At 34.7% G+C, this 24,138-nt stretch overlaps 2 protein-coding genes across 9 annotated transcripts in view; one reads left to right on the forward strand and one right to left on the reverse strand.

The window, feature by feature from the left end:
• The window catches only part of LOC143253020 (uncharacterized), a 52,865-nt gene that overhangs the window by 26,926 nt on the left and 1,801 nt on the right, over window positions 1-24,138 (reverse strand). Inside the window, exon 2 of one of the 2 annotated variants that reach the window (XR_013029297.1) lies at window positions 16,077-16,160. Coding sequence is in view for 1 of the 2 variants with exons in the window: in XM_076506069.1 (XP_076362184.1) it covers window positions 1,221-1,580 (360 nt within the window). In the remaining variant the exon portion in view is untranslated. Of the gene's footprint in view, window positions 1-959; window positions 2,541-16,076; window positions 16,161-24,138 lie in introns of those variants that run through there. The other variant, XM_076506069.1, reaches the window with a different exon arrangement.
• The window catches only part of LOC143253018 (uncharacterized), a 44,525-nt gene continuing 31,028 nt past the window's right edge, over window positions 10,642-24,138 (forward strand). For 4 of the 7 annotated variants that reach the window (XM_076506062.1, XM_076506068.1, XM_076506064.1 and 1 more), the window contains exons 1-2: window positions 10,643-10,797; window positions 16,092-16,146. In XM_076506062.1, the coding sequence (XP_076362177.1) occupies window positions 16,108-16,146 (39 nt within the window). In that variant the 5' untranslated portion in view covers window positions 10,643-10,797; window positions 16,092-16,107. Of the gene's footprint in view, window positions 10,798-16,091; window positions 16,147-24,138 lie in introns of all 7 variants that reach the window. The other 3 variants (XM_076506067.1, XM_076506066.1, XM_076506065.1) reach the window with 2 other exon arrangements.

Below are 24,138 nucleotides of genomic sequence, written 5' to 3' on the forward strand. Positions count from 1 at the left end.
GGATTGCATATTACTGATTATTAGCTTGGAACTATACAGGTAGATAAAATTGAAAATATACAAAAAACTATTTAAGACTAGTCATGGGATGCATTTCGGTCACCATCATTAATGCCATATTACGCATTACAACCATCCGCACCATCTCAGAGAAAAGTAGTCTTTACAAGCAAACTTTTTTACCAGGTCCTTACAGTGTAAAATCATCTCCGAACTATTGCTCTTTGCAGTTGGGTCATTCCAGTTTCACAACGACCTCGCAAGTACTGACTAAACTTTAGAGTGTGTACATCACTTTACGAGAGAGTAATGAGTATACAAGTGCTATACAAACACCACCAAGACAATTGATAAACACCAAATCTCAGATGTTTCCGTGTGAAATAAACATCTGGTACCATTGGGATCTGTGAATATTAGCTTAGAACAGGGGAAAAAGCATGGAAATGCTGTCGGCAGCACCTACGTAAAGTCCTTGTTAGACAGTCATCTGTTATCATAGCCCTATTTTGTTTCCTGCACCACAAATAGCAAGAGAGCTGGTTGAACGTTCATCATCTCGTGGAGCAATGATATTCTACTCAACGCTGGTGTAACATTCAAGTTTCTCACAAACCGCACAAGAATTTAGCTCAAAGCCTTAAAGCCCCTTTCCTCTGTATTGTTAAAAGAAATAAACCACAAACAAACAGAATCACCAACATATTACAGTGGTACCTTGGTTCTCGAACTTAATCCGTTCCAGAAGACTGTTCGAAAACCGAATCAATTTTTCCCATAAGAAATACTGTAAATTAAATTAATCCGTTACAGACCTCAAAAAATTACGCATTATGAAGCATTTTGAGTAAGAATATTGCTTATTTATACCTGTATAATAATACTTACATGCATAAAGCCAACCACAAAAACTATAAACACAATAAAAAAACAATAATGAAAATTTAACTGCACTTTACCTGTGCTGAGGAGAGCTGATGGCGTAAGTGAAAGGTGGTGAGAAACGTGGAGAGTAGGAGAGTCATTATTGTTTGGAAGGGGAGTCACCTTCCATAAAAACGTCAGGTAACTCTCCTTCTGGGGTTCGTTTTCTTTTCTGTCTCTTTGTACCACTACAACCTGCTTGAGACTCACTGGACCTATTTCTTAATAAAAACTTGCCTAATGAGGTTTGTTTCTGCCTGCATTTTAAAATGTTTCTGAAGTAAGAAATGGCATTGTTATTGAAAAGATTTGCTGCCATTTGCTACAGATTTGTCAGGGTGAAAGTTTCCACAAACCTTTGAAACTCTCCCTATTTTCCACACATTTCCTTGATTAGTAAACTTCTCCTCCTCCTCATCTGAAGACACTTCCTCAGTTGCCTTCTGTTGCTGCTCCTTCTGAAGGTCTTGGAGTTCTTCCGCGATGAGCTCAGTGTTGTGGTCTTCCACCAACTCCTCCACATCATCACCACTCACATTCATGCCCATACACTTGCCCAGTGAGACAATATCCTCAACAACAGGCTCAGCCTCAAAGCCTTCAAAGTCTCTATCTGCTACTGAGTCTGGCCACAATTTCTTCCAGGCTAAGTTCATAGTCCTCAAAGACACTTCCCTCCAGGCTTTGTCTATGATTTTCAAGCAATGGAGGATATTAAAATGATTTTTCAGAACTCTCTGAGGGTTAACTCTGTGTCAGAGGTCACTTTAAAGCATCTTTGAAACAGTGCTTTGGTGTAGAGTTTCTTAAAGTTCGATATGACCTGCTGGTCCATGGGCTGAATGAGAGGGGTCGTGTAAGGGGGCAAGAGCTTCACCGTAATGAAACTGTACTCCTCCACCAACCCGGCCTCCAAGCCTGGTGGGTGAGCAGGTGCATTGTCCATCACAAGAAGGGCTTTGAGTGGCAACTGTTTTTCCGTGAAGTAATTCTTTACACTTCATGGACCCACTCCATAAATAATTGCCTGGTTACCCATGCTTTACTATTAGCTCTCCACATGACATTTAGTTTACTTTACAGGACATTATTTTTCTTAAAAACCCTCGTGTTCTCAGAATGGTACACAAGCAAAGGCTTAAGTTTTAAGTCCTCACTTGCATTACTACATAACAATAGAGTTAGCCTGTCCTTCATTGGCTTGTGTCCTAGGAATGACTTCTCCTCCTTGGTGATACAGGTCCTCTTTGACATTTTCTTCCAAACGAGACCTGTCTCATCACAGTTGAACAATTGTTGGGGAATAAAACCATCAGCTTCTACATAGTCCTTAAATTCTCTAACAAATGTATCAGCAGCGTCCTTGTTAGAACTGGCACCCTCCCCATGTCTCATCACACTATGTATGCCGCTTCTCTTCCTAACTTTTTCAAACCACCCCTACTGGCCTTAATGACATCACTTGTATCAGCATTCGTTTCAGGTGTGTTTTTCAGGAGGTCAGCACGCACCTGCTTTGCTTTCTCACAAATGATGGTCTCAGAAATGCTATCACCAGCTAACTGTTTTTCGTTTACCCAAATCAACAACAGTTTTTCTACCTCTTCCATTGTTTGTGATCTTTTATTCGTAAACACTGTCACTCCTTTTGCAGCATCAGCTCCTTTGATGACCTCTTTATTTTTCAGTGTGTTGCATACTGTCGACTTCGCCATATCAAACTGTGTAACAAGGTCAGACACGCGAACACCACTCTCATACTTCGCTATGAGAACTTTTTTCACCTCTATTGTGGCTCTAACAACTTTTCTTTTTGGTTTACTGCTTTTATTATCCTTCGTTGGCCCCATGGTGGCTTATTTAATCAAAATATTTAGAAAAACAACAAAAAAACCAAAAAGAAAAACGAGAACGTTCACAGCAGATTTTAGCGGGGGTGTGGACTGAGCGACAGGTGCGGGTAAAATGTTTTGGGCAAGCTTGGCGTGGGCCGAAAATGGTCGAATGGTCGTTCGGGTCATCAGTCGGGTTATTTCAAGGGTTCGGGCCACGACAGCTTGGTTCGGGAACCGAGTTTATGTTCGACAACCGAGACATTTTTTTCTCGAACAATATGTTCTAAAACCGAATTGTTAGAGAAGGGAGTCGTTCGAGAACAGAGATATCACTGTATTTGGAAATGGCTCACATGAAATACTGCATAAATTTCAGAGTGGTTAAACTGAAGATTGATGGCAGAAAACAAAGGAATTACATGGAAAGGCCAATCATCTAGACATAAGTTGTAGACCATGCAATGATAAAGATAAACAAAAAAGTTGAAAACTTCGCAAGAAAAGCAACTTTTTTTACCTCCTCTGTACTCGTAACAAATATAGCAACCATGGAAGCTCTTCATCAAAGTTTCAAGAAAATGAGATTACTGGAAAACAAAATAGCACAAGACGTAACTAGGAAATCAAAACCTAAAAACTCAATAATAAATGAATATTTAGAGGGTTACTGGTATCACCAGTGAAGGAACTCTCTTCCACCTCCAAAGAACCAGTACTTATTAATGCAACTGCTGGGATTGTCATCTACTACTCAACTCAACTGAAAACCTTTGTTCTTAGTGGCTTGTTCTACTGGTGAAGTCCTCAGCACAAGCTACAAACAGTTGTTTACAGCAGTTTAACTCAATGTTACAAAGGTACTGCATATAATCTCCATGTTACGAACTTTTGCTTACGGTGGTTTAACCTACTGATACAGAGCTGTAAAAAAATAACTACTTTAAGTTACGAAACTTTGTTTTTCTCCCAGAAAATGGTATAAACATCATAATGAGTATTTGTTGAGACATTTTGTTACACGTACCTCATTTATGCTTTGTACAATGACAAAGACATAGTTATTCTGAGTTAATGTTCTACTGGCTAGCTTCACTGTGTTTTCAGGCTTGTTTTAACTGAGAATTGCTGACATGATAAATATGGATGCAATGTTGGAGAAGAGGGTCTATGATAAACGTTTCAAAAGTCGAAAATACAGTAAAATGTGTAAGTAGTATGATTATCACAGACTGTAGGTGTATCAGCGCCTACCTCACTCCTTTTTCTGTATCCCTGGTAAGTCTGACAGAAACTTTGTTTCTTTATTTTGATGACATTTTTACTTCATTATTCGGATAAAATTTAGTATTTTCTCACAGCTCCGTTTTAAACTGTTTAAGATTCCTACTCTAATTTCAATGCATACAACAAAGCCTAAAGAGACTGAACTTATCGCTTGAATTTTCAGCATAATAATATCAGTCGAGGTTTAATCCTCTATGTAAGTTCGACCTTTATATTTCTAGATGCCTTAAGGTAACGATCAAAGTATGTATTTAACTATCAAAATCTTACGCTCCTTTGATTTTTTTAAATAACTTCCGGAATAGAATTGGTGATGAGGGCGCTCAACTTTTACTTTGCATGTTGCGGGTTAGTTAGTGGCATTACAAAACTAGTTTACTTTCATTGAAACTACTTTACTCTTAGTGGCATTACAAAACTAGTTTACTTTAAGTGACATTACAAAAGTAGTTTACTTTCAGTGACATTATAAAACTAGTTTACTCTTAGTGGCATTACAAAACTAATTTACTTTAAGTGACATTACAAAACTAGTTTACTTTCAGTGACATTATAAAACTAGTTTACTCTTAGTGGCATTACAAAACTAGTTTACTTTCAGTGATATTACAAAACTAGTTTAGTTTCAGTGACATTACAAAACTAGTTTACTCTTAGTGGCATTACAAAACTAGTTTACTTTCAGTGATATTACAAAACTAGTTTACTTTCAGTGACATTACAAAACTAGTTTACTCTTAGTAGTATTACAAAACTACTTTACTTTCAGTGACATTACAAAACTAGTTAACTCTTAGTGGCATTACAAAACTAGTTCTCTTTCGGTGACATTACAAAACTAGTTTACTTATAGTGGTATAATAAAACTAGTTTACTTTCAGTGATATTACAAAACCAGTTAACTTTTGGTGACATTACAAAACTAGTTTACTTTCAGTGACACTACAAAACAGTTGTAAGTCTAAGATATTACTGACATACTTATTCTGTTTGTTGTTGTTTTTTACACTTATATATTCTTAGTATCGTCTACAAAAAATCTAGAATTAATTGTAATTAATAAACTCCTTTCGGTCATTCAGCGATAAGCTTGTGGGTTATGACACTAAAATTCAGAGTTTGATCCCTCTAGTCAGTACAAAGTAAACAGATCATTCTGTAGCTTTGTGATTAAAAATTTATTACATAAAACACGAACTTTAGAAATCAAAATTAAACCAAAATCCGGTGTTTGCTTAGTGGCTAAAATATTCCTTTCTATTATTATTTTCTCTCCACAGAACACTAAATAATTCATCTCCCTAAATTACTTTTCTTTTATATAATCAACACCCGTAACATCAACAAATTACTTTTCTTATCTACTATCATCTTCCTCAAACCACCACTTACCACTTCTTCCTATTATTATCCTCCATCACACTACCACATTATTCTGTCTGTCTACTGTTATCTTCTCCCTATTAAACCGCACTAAACTGCGAAATATTTCTTTCGTAATTCTCCTCTATTTCCCTCACAATCACAGTTATACTAGTATTACCATAAAAAAAATTCAGTTGTGAACTATCCCTCTTGTAAAAATGAATACTGAAGCTAATCTAAGGTTTTACTTTTACAAACAAACAATGGAAAACATGTTATTTGCAAAATAATGTATCTAGCTGCAATATGTCATGGATAAATTAGTTCGATAATTATTCTGTAAAATTATTAACTACGGAAAAGTTTTGTAGTCAATGTTTTTATTCTTTAACAGGCCATAAAATTCAGATAATGAAATAAGGTTAATTACAAATCTGAGGCGTAATTTCTTCAGCTCATAACACGTGCTGCACGAACCGTGGTTCATAATTGTTACTAACGTGAGTATCAGTACCACTGTTGAAAGCCTAAGATGAACTTTGAACTTTTAAAGAATAGGATACATTTATTCTGTGTCAGTTGTTAACTGAACATAGTACAACACTTGAATAAACACTGTCTTACTGTCAAAAATGAATAGATTATAGATTGTAATTTGTTGAATAAGGTATGAGGTAATCATATTAAGCTTGAACATTTTAGTTATAAGTTATAAAAATGTTTACATCTGTTGTCCAGTAAGGATTGAGGGCTAATTATTGCTCTTTATCTTTTACAAAGGACATTCTTAAATGTCCGATATCTCTTTTTCTGTTTTCTGATATCTTATTAGAGTATTAAGTTGATTAAGCAAAACATTAACGCTTTACATCCCATTACCGTTAAAGGTTAAAATATGGTTACAATGAAACTTATAAAATTATTCTAAGTAGAAAATCTAGTTGTTCCCTGTTTGTCACGCGTGAGTTCCTAGCGAATTTCCAGGTTGTTATTTGATAATTACTCATTGATTAATTTTGTAATAGACTCCTGACCGAGAATTTATTAATATAGGAATATTTACCGTATGTTGCATACAAAAGAATCATCGAACTTAATTGCTTTCACACAGAACAACGGGCTTAAACAGCTGGTTATAAACCAAGAACTAAGTTAGTTCAACTCTTAAACAACCCACTTATGTCACGCTTCTCTGGATTAAAAACAAAGTATTGTTTTGTAATAAAACAAAAACAGAGATGTAAGAAAAAATAATCTGACCAAACAAATACTAAACAAAGCATATTCTAACTCATTGTTACAAATAATTATTAAACATTTAAGATACTTAATAGGGTTTCTGTTAAACTCGGATAACAGGCAGCTCAATCATATAAGTATCAGTACGAAGAGCAGAATTCGGTTTATTATATCTGGAAACCACACGTTATGAACGTTTAAGCCAAGCAAATCCATACTACGTAAAAGTTTTGAGCCATCCAAATACATTCAGTATTGCATGTAACACCGTTTTAAACCATTTAAAATCATAAGAAACTCATATTCTAGGTATCAAAAACGCATGTAATTGGATTTTTAACGATCTAATACATGTGGCATAACTTCTAATATTTTAATCATATAGTTAACAAACTTCTAAATACTCAGAACCAGAAGAAACTCATCTTCTAAATACTAAAAAAACACACATAATGAAGCTTTTAACCACATAAGATATGTAAAACAGTTTCTAATCGTTCAACATCACAACTAAAACAGTTTCTAAACACCCAAACTACAGGCAATGTAGTTTTAATAGTTCTAAACCACAATAAATTCATCTTATAAATATCCAAAAATAACACGGCATAAGTTCTAAACACTTAAAATCAACCACATCTAAAGAGTTTCTAAATATCCAAACCGTACGAAGTGCAGTTCTAATCATCCAGAACTAACCATTAATATCACTTTTAATTACCCCATATCTCACATAGCACTTCTTTCATACCTACACGTACACGAGTTTCGTTACAAGTTTCAAACTCATTCTTACTGTTGCTACTGACAATGTACCACATGTGGCACACCTATAGTATCTGAAAATACAGTAATTGAGCATCCGATACTATACATAACACCGGCGTCTGACATTCCAAACCACATGAAGCATTTCCTGAAACCATTTTAGATCACGAGTATCATGGCTTGTAACTATTGTAACCGATATATAATTATCGGTTTGTTTTTTCTTAGCTCTTATCTGTTTTAAAATTGTTATAAACATGTGTTTTTATAAAACACACTTTTAGCTCATCCAAATGTAATTTTTTAGGCCTTGACAGCAGATATTTGGCAATACGTGTGCCTCATGTCTCAGTAAGTTCAATTCTTAAAATTAAGTTTATCACTTTAAATTACAATTTGAATATTTTTATTAGTGTAATCTAGGAATATTCTGTCAATCAATGCACTACCAAGTCTTGTTTCTGTGTCTTGGGCCCGGCATGGCCAAGCGTGTTAAGGCGTGCGACTCGTAATCTGAGGGTCGCGGGTTCGCATCCCCGTTGCGCCAAACATGTTCGCCCTTTCAGCCGTGGGGGCGTTATAATGTGACGGTCAATCCCACTATTCGTTGGTAAAAGAGTAGCCCAAGAGTTGGCGGTGGGTGGTGATGACTAGCTGTCTTCCCTCTAGTCTTACACTGCTAAATTAGTAGCTTTGTGCGAAATTCTTAAAACAAACAAACAATTCTGTGTCTTGTATGTTACTAACTCCCTATGATATTAGAAAAAATATATATACATTAATAAAATTAATTAATTAAAGTGCGACAAAATAGTATGTATACTCCTGAATAAACAATTTCTAGATACGAATCTTATCGTGAATATAACGTAAGAACAATAAAAATATTATCTGCAGAATAAAAGATGGTGAAAATAAACCTACGTGCAACTAATCTTATAGAAAATTAGAATTACGACAAAGGGTTAGAAAGTAAAAACTTTCAAGAGTTGGGAAAGAAACAAGTTTATCTGTAATTTCAATTCCGGGGAGAGCATTGCCCCTAGCTTTTATGGGGCAACCCAAAACTCTCGTTAGGGAGACATACTTAAGCCCTTCGTGTATAGGGTTATTCATTTTCTACCAGCGCCCCTGTTATGTCTCTAAAAATAAATTTATGTTGAAAGTTTTCAAGGTTTTTGTAACTGAAATGTCGCTTTACGTTATAAACCTACTTAAAACGTTTTAAAGAAGCAGAAAACTTAAGAAAGCCCTGCTAAATGTTTCTCCGAAAAACTTCTAGCCTTAAATCCATCTAACAATAAAACATTATTGCAGCTTGAAACCTTTTTAGAAATTATTCTTTATATGCAAGATTTCTTAAGAAAATACAAATGGTCAAGATAATTTTTGAAAACCCGTAACTTTAAACAAAGGAAGTTAGGTGTTTCAGCCGTTATTTTTATAAAACACTTACAAGAGCGGTTTCTAAGAGACAACTTGGTCTAAACCAGCGGATCTCAATATGTGGTGTCCGAACCAACAGGAATTCGTTGGTTCCATTCAAGTGGTCTGTATAAATGAGATAGTGCCATACTGTACGGCCTGAGAAGACCAGGTAGTTAGGCGCTCGAACGTAATCAGAAGAGGGTCCAGGGCTCGCATCCTCGTCACACCAAACACGCTCGCTCTTTCAGCTGGGGGTGGGGCGTTATAATGTTCGGTCAATTCTACTGTTGGCTGGTAAAAGAGTAGCCCAAGAATTAGCGGTGAGTGATGATGACTAGCTGCTTTCCTTCTAGTTTTACATTGGTAAATTATGGACAGCTAACGCAGATAGCCATCCTGTGGCTTTGCTGAAATTCAAAACAAAATATAGTGTATAGATCTTATTGTGGTCCGTGAGATCAAAGAAGTTCCAGGTGGTTTGGAGCAAAAACGTTTGAGAACCATTGATATAGATATTGAATATTCTTGTTTGAGAGTTTTTATTGGTTCAAAGGTGTGTAACACTAGTCAAAAGGAGGAGAGATCGTCTGGTATTTTATGTTCGTCGTTTCCACAGCGGGTTGGCTCAGCGATAAGTCTGAAGGTTCCTAACACTAAAATCCGGGTCTCGATATTCACAATGGGCACAACAATAGTAGATCACTGTGTAGATTTTCGCTTAAGAACAAATAAACAAACGAAAAGATTTTATCAAGTAACCAAATGAAAATCATACTTAATTATGCCCCCCGCTAGTACAGCGGTATCTTTACGGACTTACAATGCTAAAATCAGGCGTTCGATTCCCCTCAGTGGGCTCAGCAGATAGCCCGATGTGGCTTTGGTATCAGAAAAACACACAAACTTAACTGTGAGCATTTGACACCTTGGTTACGTCAGTTTTAATAATTTCAGTAATATCATATTTCGGTTCTCACCTTTTATGTAAATAAGCTTACAATGAATAAATCAATACGTCTTTTCCCCATATAACTCCTCAAAAGGTTCTAATCATACATTGAATTTGTCTTACTAAGTTCCACGAAATAGATGAAGTACAATGTTTCGTTTTGCGTCCTTAATTCGCACTTTACTTATTTGTAAATGTTTGTTTTGTTTTTCCATATAAAAATTTAGCTATATTCCGAATCTTTCCTAATAGGTTCAGGCCTAATAGATTTCTTATCCGTTATAATTTGCTTTTGCTAATATAAACAATACGTTTCTAACCTGTGGTACATATTCAAATTAAGATAGTGTATAGTTTTACTTGCATAATGTTTATTCTGTTATAAAAATTAAAATAAAATTTTGAAGTGTGAAGCGATAAAGGAACTTTTTCTACCTTACTGGCTTCGAAAGAAAGCGTAAGTAAGGCAAACAATATTACCATCGGTTATTGTAACTGATACGCTTGCTTCAGAGCTTTTAGTTTCAGAAAATTAATGGAATGACTAAATGTATGTTAATAAATATTTGAATAATTTGACTAAATATTTTGTTTTTAAGTTATGTTTTTGTATAAAAAATATAGAATGTCTATGGGTTCCAAAAAAAAACTAAACACAGGTCTTTAAAATGGCTGGCAGTCTTACAACAGACACATTAAGGTGCTAAACTCACCATAATACCCGTTTTTTATAATTATGTTCGCCCTAAAGCAAACTAAATGGGAACAAGCGTCTTTAAATATGTCGACCGCCCCTTAACAGACTCCCTCCATGACCATACAGCACGAAGATGATGAACCAGGCGGGTTTCTAACGGACCTTTAGTAAGGAAAGGGTCAACGAAATTGTGCCATCCATATAAAAGCTGGTGTAACACCTCTATAACTTCTGTGTTATGTTAAAACCCGAGGATACATTGAAAGCGTGGAACAAAGTTTACCTGGTTAGCAAAGCAAGAGCTGGAGGTACGTTATTCTATTCATAAAAAGTACAAGCAGATAGAATAAAAATGTATTTCGAAAGTTTTATTCATAATTTTACATTTTAAATCTTAAGAAATATTCATTTATCACTTGATCAAGCAAATAAATCTTGAAGTGGCTGAAAAAATTATTTTTAATAATTTGGCCTATTATACTAGATAATTTGTTTGTTTGTTTGTTTGTTTTAGAACATAACCACATAGATCTATCTGCTGTGTCCACTATGGAGAATCAAACCCTCAATTTTTATAGTTGTAAGTTCTTAATTTATCACATTCCCACCAGGTGACATAAAAGATAGATAAAATATGTATATTTTAATTTATAATTTTAGGTTATCAGTTTAGTCTAAAGTATGAAAGACCTGTCGTGTATCACCAGTCTTATATTTTCTATCATTTGAATAAATCAATTTTCCCATATTTATTTATAATAAATGTGTTTTTTGTTGTTGTCATAAAGATAAAAGTTGAAAATTTGTCAAAAACACATGATGTTGCAACAACTCGTTCTTTTATATGGTGGTCAACGGTAATTTTATAGACTTACAACGTTAAAATCCGAGACTCGATCCCCCGTGGTGAATAGAGGACAGTAACGCAGTTTTGTACTATAAAGACATTTACTTTTTAAGGCACTTCATGAAATCAACTTTTGAATAAATTAAAGCGCATACGTTTCAATACAGACGTGTTGTAACGAAATTTCAGACTTTTTATAACTTAGTGCCATTTCATGAAAACTATGATGTGGTAAAGTAAACATTACCATCTAAAGATTAATTAGTTTACGTGGAAAGGTGGAGAATGTCGTCATATATGTTGAAGCACTGAGTTAAAAGGCAGGTGAAAAAAAGGTATACATAATTTCTACAGGTTAAAAACATCACAAGTGGGCATATTGTCACATTCTCTCTCACTATTTGGCGTACAATAATGAACGCTACAATACCAGCTTATGAACATGATATATATATATGCTACACAGATAGTAAAAATTTGCTTTTAAATATTTAATTGCATTATAATGAAAGGTAACATCTGAGTACACAGCTTAACGTTCTAAACAATCAGTTCACTTCATGTGCGTCATTTAAAATCTATTTATCTACTCTGAATTATTGCACGTGTAGTGAACTATCAGCTTAACTTATCAACAGCTATGCACTGAGGAAAAGCTGGACCACGGCTGTAATCATTGTGTTCTGGAATTTTGAAATTACGTGGGCAATTTTAATAAAAGGAATAACTTTGACTCAGATCATTTACATTTTTTTACTCTACTGTTCATGTAGATACCTGTCCATTATGAAAGGTGAAATGTCAGTTTCGTAATGTCAGTTTTAATCATTACCCTAGTGATCCACTTGTTGTAAGCGTCATTTTTTATCATTCTCTTTAAGTAGTAGTAACCAACTTCCTACAAATGGATGCAGGTGGTGAATGCTAGTTTTAGTTGTGAGCTTGCAAATAAATGCCAGTCGAATACAATGTATTCTTACTGTAGTATCGGTTCTAATTCTTCAGGTATACCTATTACTGTGACACATTTTATCCTTTCCATTTCCTTACTGTATTTTTACTGCAGTGTTAATTATACTTCTTTAGATACATCTATTACACATTTTATCATTTCCAATTTATATTTGGTACTTTAATTTTATTTTTCCGACTTTCACGTGCAAAGCTTTCTGTTGTAGTGTCGATGTCTGAAAAGTTATTTGCAAAATTCCTTACTGGATCTTCTTCGCTCCAAGTTACACATAAGGCTTACTTTAAAAATATTATCCAACTTCCAAGTGACGCATAAGGCCTATTTTGAAAATATTATCCAACTTCCAAGTGACGCATAAGGCTTACTTTAAAAATGTTATCCAACTTCCAAGTGACGCATAAGGCCTACTTTGAAAATATTATTCAACTTCCAAGTGACGCATAAGGCCTACTTTGAAAATGTTATCCAACTTCAAAGATAAATCAATGCTATAGTCCTTCATTCAACTGTTAAAGTTAGTTATCTAACTGTTATAAATATATACATATATTTATTTACGAAAACATGTATATGTCAGACATACTATTATGTCTGAATAATAATAGAACCTTATCCTTTTAAAAGACTTAAAATCACCCATACTCTTCTGAGAGGTATAATAAGTGTTATAAAATTTTACCTTTCAGAATACATCATATCCCAGTTTTTGTTTACTTCACGCAATAGCTCTCCCAAATACGAATATGTGATGTTTAAAAACCGCATGTTAAAAGATATTGAGTGTATATGGAAGATAACATTCAAACAATGGCAGCATCTTATTATTTCAGCTCAATAAGTATTGAAATGTCAGACTTTTGTTGAAAATTCATGATTACTTCTTAATCGCCCCCAAGTGGCACAGCGGCACGTGTGCGGACTCACAACGCTAGAATCTGGGTTTTGATACCTGTTGTGGGCAAAGCACAAAGAGCTCATTGTGTAGCTTTATGCTTAATTTCAAACAAACAAACTTCTTAATCCTGTATTAAGACAATATTTTATATCTGGTTTGATACAGTGACATGAATGGTATGAAACTTTAGGTGTATATACATATTTATAAGATAAATTATCCCTTTAAAGCTAAAATAAAGACAATACAAACAATATTCCAGGGATTCTACTAAAAATGATTCTCTCCAGTCCCATTTTATTACATATTTATTAATATTTCCCTATCAGCTTGTTCATGTTCAAACAAAAGTACAAACATGATAGGCCCCGACATGGCCAAATGGTTAAGGCACTCAACTCATAATCCGAGGGTCGCGTGTTTGAATCCCCGTCATACAAAACATGCTCACACTCTCAGTCGTGGGGGCGTTATAATGTTACGGTCAATCCCATTATTCATTGGTAAAAGTGTAGCCCAAGAGTTGGCGATGGGTGATGGTTACTTGCTGCCTTCCCTCTTGTCTTACACTGCTAAATTAGGGACGGCTGGTGCAGATAGCTCTCGTGTAGCTTTGCACGAAATTCAAAAACAAACATGATAAAGGAGATGTCCAACATTAGTTGCCTGCCTAATGTGCATCTGTTTGTTTTACTTCCAGGAGGTCGAAAAACCCATTAGTATAACTAAGGTACATCAATGTGGAAAACAAAACTGAGTGGGATGACGCTGTTTGTGCTTAACCTTGATCTTTATTTTTCTTCTCATACAAAGTTTCCCTCGGTATATTTTCAGAGAGCAGGTGATGAGCAATACCAGTACAGTGCTCGAGGAATATTTAGTCCTTGACATAAATAACACAAGACCTAGACATAACATATAAAAAGGTTACCACAATCTATATGCTAGCTTCAGGAAACTGGCGTAAAATATATTGTTCAATTATTTGTACATTAACTATAATATTTTAAATCATTAGAACACATCGATATTTCAAAGTTATCCAGCAACACAAGTACAAGCTTCGAAACATTAAGTTAGCTCATAATCTTCCATTATTTTTAAAAGATTATCTCAACTATATATTTAAACTATTAAAACAAATTTTATTGTTAATTTGCACAATTAATTATAAAATTTTGCGTTCTAAGCCTTTATCGTTGAACCACCAGAGAATCTCAAACTATGGTTGAGCAGTTAATGTAATATAGTGCAAATGTACTCAATTGGTTAAAATAAAATTTAAGTTTTACTTAAAAATAGCCAGTTTATTGTCAAGAAACTGATAATTTCAACAATATAATGATATTTTTATTAAACTCTCATGTATTTGAAACGTTTCCGCAATAAAACAATTTGCTCTGCGTTTTTTGATTCGTATTTGTAATTTTCATTATCGGAGAATGCTTAAGTGAGGATTGTTTGTTGTTGAGCTACATAATAGACTATCTACACAGTGCCCGACACAGGTATTGAAACCCGGATTTCGGTGTTAGAACTCTTCAGACTTAACACTAAGTTACTGGGGGTTTTAAGTGAGGTAATTCATGTAGTGATTCAAAAGACTAAAATCTTCTAAAGATTGGGAAATAATTAACTTTATCCCATTAAAAGATAAATCTTGCGTATAAATAAAAATTGGGCAAGTGCGCATCATTAATATCTTATTCAGTTATGATCTTATTATAATTCAATTATGCACAGAAAAAAGTAAAAACGATTTGTAATTTGAAACTATACAGAACAACGGTCTCTGTTTAGAGTTCTAATATTAGAATATCTTATAATTTTATTAAATATTTCACAAAATGCGTTTATATAGACGTCTAATACGTGCCCCAAAATGAGGTCTAGGTAATTTTAATTGAAACTAAAGATTTATATAAAGTTCAGTTTATACTACAATATAGAAATAAACATCGTGCTTTCCTCCTTTTGTTACTGAAAGTGTACAAAACATATTTAGAAAAAATATTTTTAACATTCATCAGAAATCCTTTTTTTAGCTGTTATAATTTTAAATGTGGTATAAAAATATTTCAGTAATCTTTATAAAAATCGATTTGTAAGTCTAACAAAAATATAAAACATTTGAAACTAACTGAACCCTTTAAACTAGTGCTACAATTTTTTTGTAAATAATAATATTTAGTTTAATAAATTTCTCGAAGTCTTAAATTTAAAAATACAGAAATAATTTTAAATAGTTTTGCTAGAGAGAAAGGGATCTTTATAGGGTCAAAATATTGACCAGTTTTTTCTTCCTTTGTAAATATTTGATTATATTTCCCTACTTTAATGGCCAGGCGGTTAAGGAGTTAAATTCCTAATCTAAAGGTTGCAGGGTAGAATCCCTGCTACACCAAACATGCTCACCCTTTTAGCCGTGGGGACATTATAATGTGATGATCAATCCCACTATCCGTTGGTAAAAAAGTATCCTAACAGTTGGCGGTGGGTGGTGATGACTAGCTACCTTTCCTCTAGTCTTACACTGGTAAATTAGGGACGGCTAGCACAAACAGCTCTCGTGTAGCTTTGCGCGAGCTTCAAACCAAACAAACCCTAATTTAACTAAGCTGTAAATGCCGTTGCTTTACAGTTATTTTATTTCTTTTACATTTTTTAAAGTTAAGTCACGCAAACAGAACGAACGAATTGTCCCATACCTAACCACGCCAATTATGAGCAAGAAGTTGACTGTTTTCTCATAACCTGGTTCGTTAAGATTGTTTCTAAATATGTTAAGTTTTCGGAAGAGAGAGTATTAACTTCTGGATTTGGATGAAAGTTGAATTGATCTCTTAAATAATAAAGCTTTTTTTTTCCTTACTTTTTGATCCTACAGGGAAGAAACAGACACCATGCGGCTCACTCCGGTACTGTTAATTCTGTGGTTCCAGGTAAGTTCCTGGCCCTATTGGAGAAAATGCGAAATAATAATAGTTATTTTACTTTTTTTGGTGAGTTGTTTCTAAACACAGAACTACATAACAGACTTTCTGTTTTGAGTTCAATACGAATATTGAAAGCCCGTATTTAGTGTCGTAAGCCTACAAAGTTACTGTTGACCCACTGAAAAAAATTTTAATTTGATACAGTAGGTAGCACATAAATAAGGCTATATGGATGTCGTTAACGTAGCACCATCTGTTAAAAATTTGTTTTTAAAATTATACATTTCAAATATAATAATGTTTTATAAAATTACATTTAGTTATTTCTTGTTTTCACGCGAGCGTATTTGTACATCAAAGTGACATAAAAGTGGCTGGCTTTCACCTTTGAGTTTATTACTTGTGCGATATGCTCGCATATCGTGCTTTTCTCCTTTTGTAGTGATAAAGAATTTGAAAAATCGATTATTTAGTTTCCTCACTGTCACGGCCACTACGCGGGGTTCAGAAGGTTACTTTTGCTTTGTTTCTTTGTTTTCTAGAAGGTGACATCTCTTCTACCTACAGGGATTTCTTTTTAAGTATTTCATATAAAACCTGGGCTGAACAGATTAGCACCGAAATATTCATTTCTGGCCAATTATGTCGTCAACTGAAAAAAAAAAACAACAACTGACCAATGCTATCAACAAACAGAGGTCACAAAATGATGCTCTCCACTGGAAGGAAGAAAACGAGTTTACCTTCTAAACTCAGACATACTATTTTGTTTAGATCTACTTGGTTTATATCATGACTACATAGCAAAGTTTCATCTTGAGAGATGGAAAATTGTCGAACTGTTCACTAATCCAGTAGAGGTTATCGTCCACTTGATTACACTCAATCTTTGTTTTTGTTGTGTCTAAACACAGATTGATTTCATCATCCTTTAAATATGTCCGATTGATTTATTTGTCACTCAACTTGAAACACTCTCCCTAGTTTTTTTTTACCGAATCTATTGTTACTCTTTGGGTAATAATTGTCAGAAAGTCGATTATATTCAGTTATCACATGTAGACAGAAAAAGAAATTTTGTTACCGTATCATCGGGATTTATTGTGGAGTTTCTATGATAGCAACATGTATACTAGCTGTTACTTGATTTCTTGTGTTCACAAGCATTCAGGAGAACACCTTTACTGAAAAAGTGGCCTATTCTAGATTAAGTGAGAACAACAGTGACGTGAAATCTTGTAATAACTTGCTAATAATGTAGAATATCTTCGTTTTAAAAATAATGTGCATCGTAAAAAGCGCTTAACTTATATGGAATTAATAATCAGTCAGTGTAGTTTCTAAACAGCAGATATCGCTTATCCTAATTTATCAGGTCATCCCTTAAGTAATGTCCGAAAATTTAATACACAAAGTGCATTATCATTTCTGTCTTTGTGGAAGGCTTTAATGACTACAATATATAATGGACGTGTATAAAAATGTTCATACAAATAAAAAAAACTAATCCAACGCCACTTTTTCAGATCATTAATCAAATAAACCCTTATGAAGATGGATGCGTCAGAGGAGCACATTTAGGCATATAATGCTTTATGAGTGTAAAAAAAGGCAATAGTGCAGAAGAAACTACACGAAACATTCAAAGTGTTTATGGTGCGGAGTATCTCATTGAAAGAAAATGTCAAAGATGGTTTCAGAAGTTCAGATCAGGTGACTACAGCTTAAGTGATGCGCCACGTTCAGGTCGTCCTGTTGAGTTTAATAATGACTTGCTGCTGGCTGCACTTGATGAAGATTGTGCTGTAACAGTTGAAGGACTAGCACAAAAGCTTAATTAACCCAGTCAACAGTTCACTGTTATCTGCAACAGCTTGGAAATCTGTCAAAACATGGAAAATGGGTGCCCCATGATTTGACAGAAGCCAACCTTAGAGCAAGAGTGGACATTTGAACTTCTCTACATTCTCGTGAACGTAACTTACCTTTTTTGGGCAGGTAAGTGACTGGAAATGAAAAACTAATATTTTATAAAAATGTTAAGCACTGCAGACAATGGCTCACTGCAGGTAAACCTCTACCCTAGGAAAGTCTTGTTAAGCGTTTGGTGGGATATTGTTGGTGTGATCCATTTGAGTTGCTACCACTCAATGTAACGATTACATCAGGCTTATAACAGTTAGAATGCTTGAGTATTGCACTGAAAAAAAAAGGCCTGCTTTGATCAATCGTAAAGGTGTTGTATTACACCAAGATAATACACGGCCTCATACAGCAAGGATCACATCTGCAAAGACTGAAAAGCTAGATTGGGAAAAACTTCTACATCCTCCTTATTCTCCAGTCCTTGCCCCATCTGATTATCATGTATTCAGAAGTTGCCAGAACTATCTTGATGGAAAAGAGCTTGAAACACATGAAAATGTCAAAACTACCCTCTCTACATTATTTTCCTTTAAACTTCGAGAATTTTATAGAAGTGGCATTCAGAAGCATGTGAATCGTTGGTAGGAAGTAATTAATAATAATGGAACATACATTATTGATTAAATAACATTTAAAAACATTTGAAATCCTTTCTGTTTTTATGAACGTAAAATCGGACATTACTTAATAGATGACCTGATAGTTAAGAAAGCAATCTCGTGATGCTGAAGCCTTTCACGTGACTCTTATCGTGAAATGTTTCTATGGATCAAAACCATAGATTACAGTTACAACTTTTAGCCTCGTCACTGCCTTCTCATACTACTCAAAAACCTCTCATAATGTCCGTAAATTAGGTCTATATCCTGTGATTTCTAGAAACGAAATATTTTTCAGTAAGTCACCAGTGGAGAAAATTACTAGAGAGAAAGTGCTTGGTCATTGTAATAAATATACTTGTTGGCAATTAATATAGGTCAGTGCAGTGAATACACACCACACGGAGGAGTAGAGGCAGAATAACGTTTCTGGTTCACCACATAACACCTTTGACCCTCAGACTGTGGACAAAAATGAGTCACGAAACACGAATAAGGACGCACGGTAACAATTTCTACTCATTAAATTTAAATGGAAAACTTCAGACCTACAGACACATTGAAACGGGAAAAGGGGCTTTCGGTGAAAAAAAAACTGAATGAAGGCTTCTAACTCCAGTCTTAAACTTTGCTATCTAGAAAACTTGTAGAAATATAAAGAGCCACCAGTGATTCATCAGTCAGTTAACAGCTTATAATCCTAAAACTCGTAATTCAGTCTTTGCTGTGGGCGCAGCACAGCTAACCCATTGTGTATTGTTTTGCTTAACTAAAAATAATATGAACGTTAAAGACATTGCAATCAATTTCAAAATCAGTGAAATTGTGGTTTATTAACTTCATTAAATTATTTACATATTTTACCTAAGGAGATCGGATAAATAGCTTGAGAAGTAACTTTATTCTAAGTAAAAACATTGTTGAGTGAAAAAAAAACAACGAATTTTTCAAGTTTTTTTCTAAACACGTCTCCCGAACATTTGGCTTTCGTTATGTAACATGGAATTTACAGTTGGAGTTACACATCACTAAAAGTGTATGTTAAGACTAGTACGTTGTTTAGCAGGAATTTATACCTTAAATACACCTTCTATTTAATATCGTCAATTATCACCACCTTCTGTCTTGGCTCTCCAAAACAAAAAACTGATTCAAACTGAGATGGCATTTCAAATAAGGGAGATCATCAAAAGATGAGTGAATTATAAACAATTTTTAAGAATTAAGAATTTGTCTTTCAATTTCCATTTTTAACTAAATTCTAAACGAAATTAATTAATCATGATAGAACCCGAGCGAAGAAAAATATTAAAATATGTATACTGTAGTAGAAATAAACTATTGCATTTTAGCACAAATTTTAAGCTGATAATAAATGCAACTAATAATTTCATACCAGCACCAGATTGAAAGTCACTTTCTAAAAATAAAAAAATTGCATTAATTTATTCTAGATCTGAAATTATCTAGATATGTATTTATTAACGGTTATATAAAATATTTTTCCATCTTAATGTAATATTTAAAACATTCCTTATGTAACAAGTGTTGTGTAGCGTCTTTTATGCTATTGTTATGACGGATTCTTTCGTTGGACGGGCTGTTTTTGATTACTCGGTAAACAGAATGCAAATTCTATGCCACAATATGAAAAGCAGTGCGTTTTATTTCTTGTACAAGTTCACTGAGCGATAAGCCTAGCTCACAAATAAGACTGAAAAGTCTATTACTTGTTAAATTTCCTCTCGTACCTACTGCACAAACTTAAATTTAGCTAATTAACAAAATCACTGACTAATTCACTTCAATTCCCTAATGTTTTTCTACAACATTTCTACCTCAAGTCTCAAGAAAGTTGTAGACGTTTCATCCAAACTAGACATTCAGGAAGTTTTTAGATATCACACATCATCATTAAGCACGCCAAAATTCCCTCTTGCAAACACAAAATAAAGTCAACATTGAAATATCAAACATAATACACGACAATACGTAACAAAACTTTCCCTATGTTATCAATGTGAGAAACGTGAAATAAGTATAATACAACACTATATTCTCCATGTATAGTGAAACAAAATAATTTCATCTCAGCAATTCTTTTTTTGGAATACTTGAACTACAAACAGTCATCGGGTTATTGTTCTGAAGTATTATTGGTTCTAATTGATTTATTATTTGTTAAAATAAAACATATTATTATACTCAGAGAATGCTTACAACAGGTTATTTTTGTTGCAAGGTTTCTTTGCATGACAGTTGTTTGATGTTTGTGTTAAAACACAAAGATACATAAGTGATAATTTGTGCTGTGCCCATCACGGGTGTCAAACATTTATTTTAACGCATGAACCTTCATACTCACTACTAAGCTGCGGAGGGCATTTTGCTTGACAGAAATCTGGGCATCAGTTCCCTACTCATTTTTAGTTTTAAAAAACTTTTATACTCAAGTTAATCTTATACTATCAAAAATAACATTAACCTATGCTCGCTATTTAAAGTAAACGAGATAAAAAAAAAAGTGTTTAAATATCTAAGACTGTTTATTTTCAATCTAGAACGATAACCTGATATTCACCTCATCTAAAAGTGGGACTAGAGACTAGCCTTCCATGTTTAAGACATAGACTCTATATGTTCGTATGTAAATCAGGACCTTGGGTAAACAGACATTATCATATATAGAACCATCATAGCAACATGTTCATTGAGTACCTAGATCGACAACGTTTGTTTTTATTTTGGTTATGTAACATAGGCGTGAAAGTAAACTCAGCTTACATGTAGTGCTGCTAAACGATGTATTTCTAAATAAACTAGATAATAAGAAAAAAAGTTGTACTTACCATGTGGACGTCATTGGCACTAATAACAATAAATAAATGCATGATTTATTCAATAGAATTCAAACAAGGTTCACAGTCTTAAATACTAGCTAACACACTTGCAATTACATAATAGATATTTACTGAAGCTACAACCTCATGAAATATCCAAATATCATAGATTACACTGGTCAACAAAATTTTTGTTGCATTTATATCAAACAATTGGTATTACATAATTTCTTGCCCTGATTTCAGATCTGACGTTAGTTTTTTCCTCAGTGCTCTACTTTTTTTGCAATCAAGGTATTTGAAAATCTCAAAATTTCGTCATCATCACATTGACGTCGTAGTCTATCATGAAAAATATGTGATAAAATATGTTATAAAACTCTTTAATATAGCTGGGCAATAAAAAAGAAAATGCAAGATAGTATAAATGTATTCAAGTTATTTATATTAATTCAATTTATTTATATAAAACTGATTAGTAGATAAGACATTTGCTACTATGAGGAGGGAAAGCTCAATTGCAGTCTACTCAGGCATGAATTTCCGCTTGTAGCTCTTGCGTTTGTGGACTGTCTCAGGGCATTCTCGTTTAATGCTCCAGCAGTAATCTGCCATCATATGTTTGTCCCATCTCCCTTGGTAACGCTCTTCCATGGTCTTGAGGTCCTGATGGAACCGCTCGCCTTGCTCGTCACTTATAGCTCCTGGGTTCTCAGGGAATCTATCAAGATGACTGTACAGGTAATGGAGTTTGACACTCATGTTACATCCAAGGTCGCGAAAAGCTGACAACATATTCGTTACAAGGGTTTCATAGTTGTCAGCTTTTTTTATTACCGAGAAAGTTTGCCATCACCGCCACAAATGAAAGCCATGCAGTCCTTTCCTTGTCGTTCATCTTTCTGGCAAATTCTTGATCACGCACAAGTGCACGAATCTGTGGTCCATCAAAAACACCTGTCTTGATCTTCTCGAAGGACAAACCAGGGAGCACAGAAAATATGTGTTGGAAGCATTCACCGTCAGTATTCAACGCCTTCATAAACTTTATATGCAAAACGGCTCGTTTGGGTTGAGAAAATATTTTACACAAACTGTTTCATCAAGCCCAGCATGATATGGAGAGGAGGAAATATGATCTTTTCCTCAAATGACAGACAATTGGATCGTTGACAATATTTGGCATACCTGCCTTCAGAGTCTCACGTATGGGCCACTCCTTCTGGTTCCAGTGCTTTTCTCGAGCTCGGCTGTCCCACATGCAAAGATAGCAGGGGTACTTTGTAAATCCTCTTTGTTGACCTAGGAGGAAAGTAACCATTTTGAGGTCCACACAAATTGTCCAGTTGTGCTCGTGGTATTTTAGTAGGTCAGTCACAGTCTTAATGACATTATATTCCTCTCGTAAATACACAGAGTGTCCAATTGGAACAGCTGCATAGACATTGTCATTATGAAGTAGAACGCACTTCAAACTTTGCTTAGAACAATCTAGAAATAATCGCCAGTCATTTGGATGGTATACTGGCATCCCTAATTCCTGGAGAAGACCTGAGATATTATGACAATAAACAAACATATTCTCCTCTGTAAAATATGGCACAAAAGCCTGCTCCCGATTTCGGAAGTATGACACTTTAGTTGTATGGCTCAGCTGATTCTTTTCTTGCATCCTGGAAGCTAACACTTCAGCTGCATTTTGGAGAGACCCAAATCACGCACAAGGTCATTCAACTCTGGCTGGCTAAACTGTTGAGGAGTTAATGACTGTGGGGTCTCATAAGAAGGATCGCCAGATTCTGAAAGTATTTCTTGAGTTTCATCAGCAGTCTCTTGCTCTTGGTCACTACCCACATCTTCAGATGGAAGAAATCCTTTAAAACTGGGATTGGGAGCTCATCAGAGTGCAGAGTAGGTCGGATTGCTGAGGGGATACTAGGATATGAGATTTTGTGTCTGTTTTTCTTGCCAATGCCCTTTGTATTGACCAGACAAAAATAGCAGTCAGTTGTGTGGTCCATCGGTTCTCGCCAGGTCATGGAATTCCGAAAGGTAAACCCTTACGTTTCCCTTTTGTCCAGTCACGCAGCATTTCCTCGCAGTTATGACACACAATATGTGGGGCCCATTTCTTGTCTTGGTCACCAAGAGCAAGTCCAAAGTACGCTTTATAAGCACGCCTCAGAAATGATGTTATATTACGCCTTTGATGAATAAGCGTGAAGCATCCACAAATATAACAGAAAGCGTCCGGCTTGTTCTCACATTGACGTCTCCTTGTAGCCATGATCAGATCTGAAACAAAATCTAAACAATTTTAATATCTCTGTTGATAACATAAACGTGTAAGTAATTAACACGTTTCCTGCGATGGGACCCACCGGTGTCCCACTATTGTCTTACCTTTAACTAAGTTGCAGGCAAGAGACAAGTGTAACGACAACCTCACGTTATCATAGCTCATGCAGCACTGAAGCTGACAGATGTACAAGAGCATCGCAGCAGTTGCCGGTTTGCCAATATAGGCATCGCAGGAAACGTGTTAATTTGACCACAAACGGCTAGAATGAAAAACTTAAAATTGCATTAAAACTAGAGCATGTAGAGCTGAACCGTTTTCATATTTGAATTTA

The sequence above is a fragment of the Tachypleus tridentatus genome, chromosome 6 (genome assembly GCF_004210375.1).
Source record: "Tachypleus tridentatus isolate NWPU-2018 chromosome 6, ASM421037v1, whole genome shotgun sequence".
NCBI lineage: Eukaryota > Metazoa > Arthropoda > Merostomata > Xiphosura > Limulidae > Tachypleus > Tachypleus tridentatus.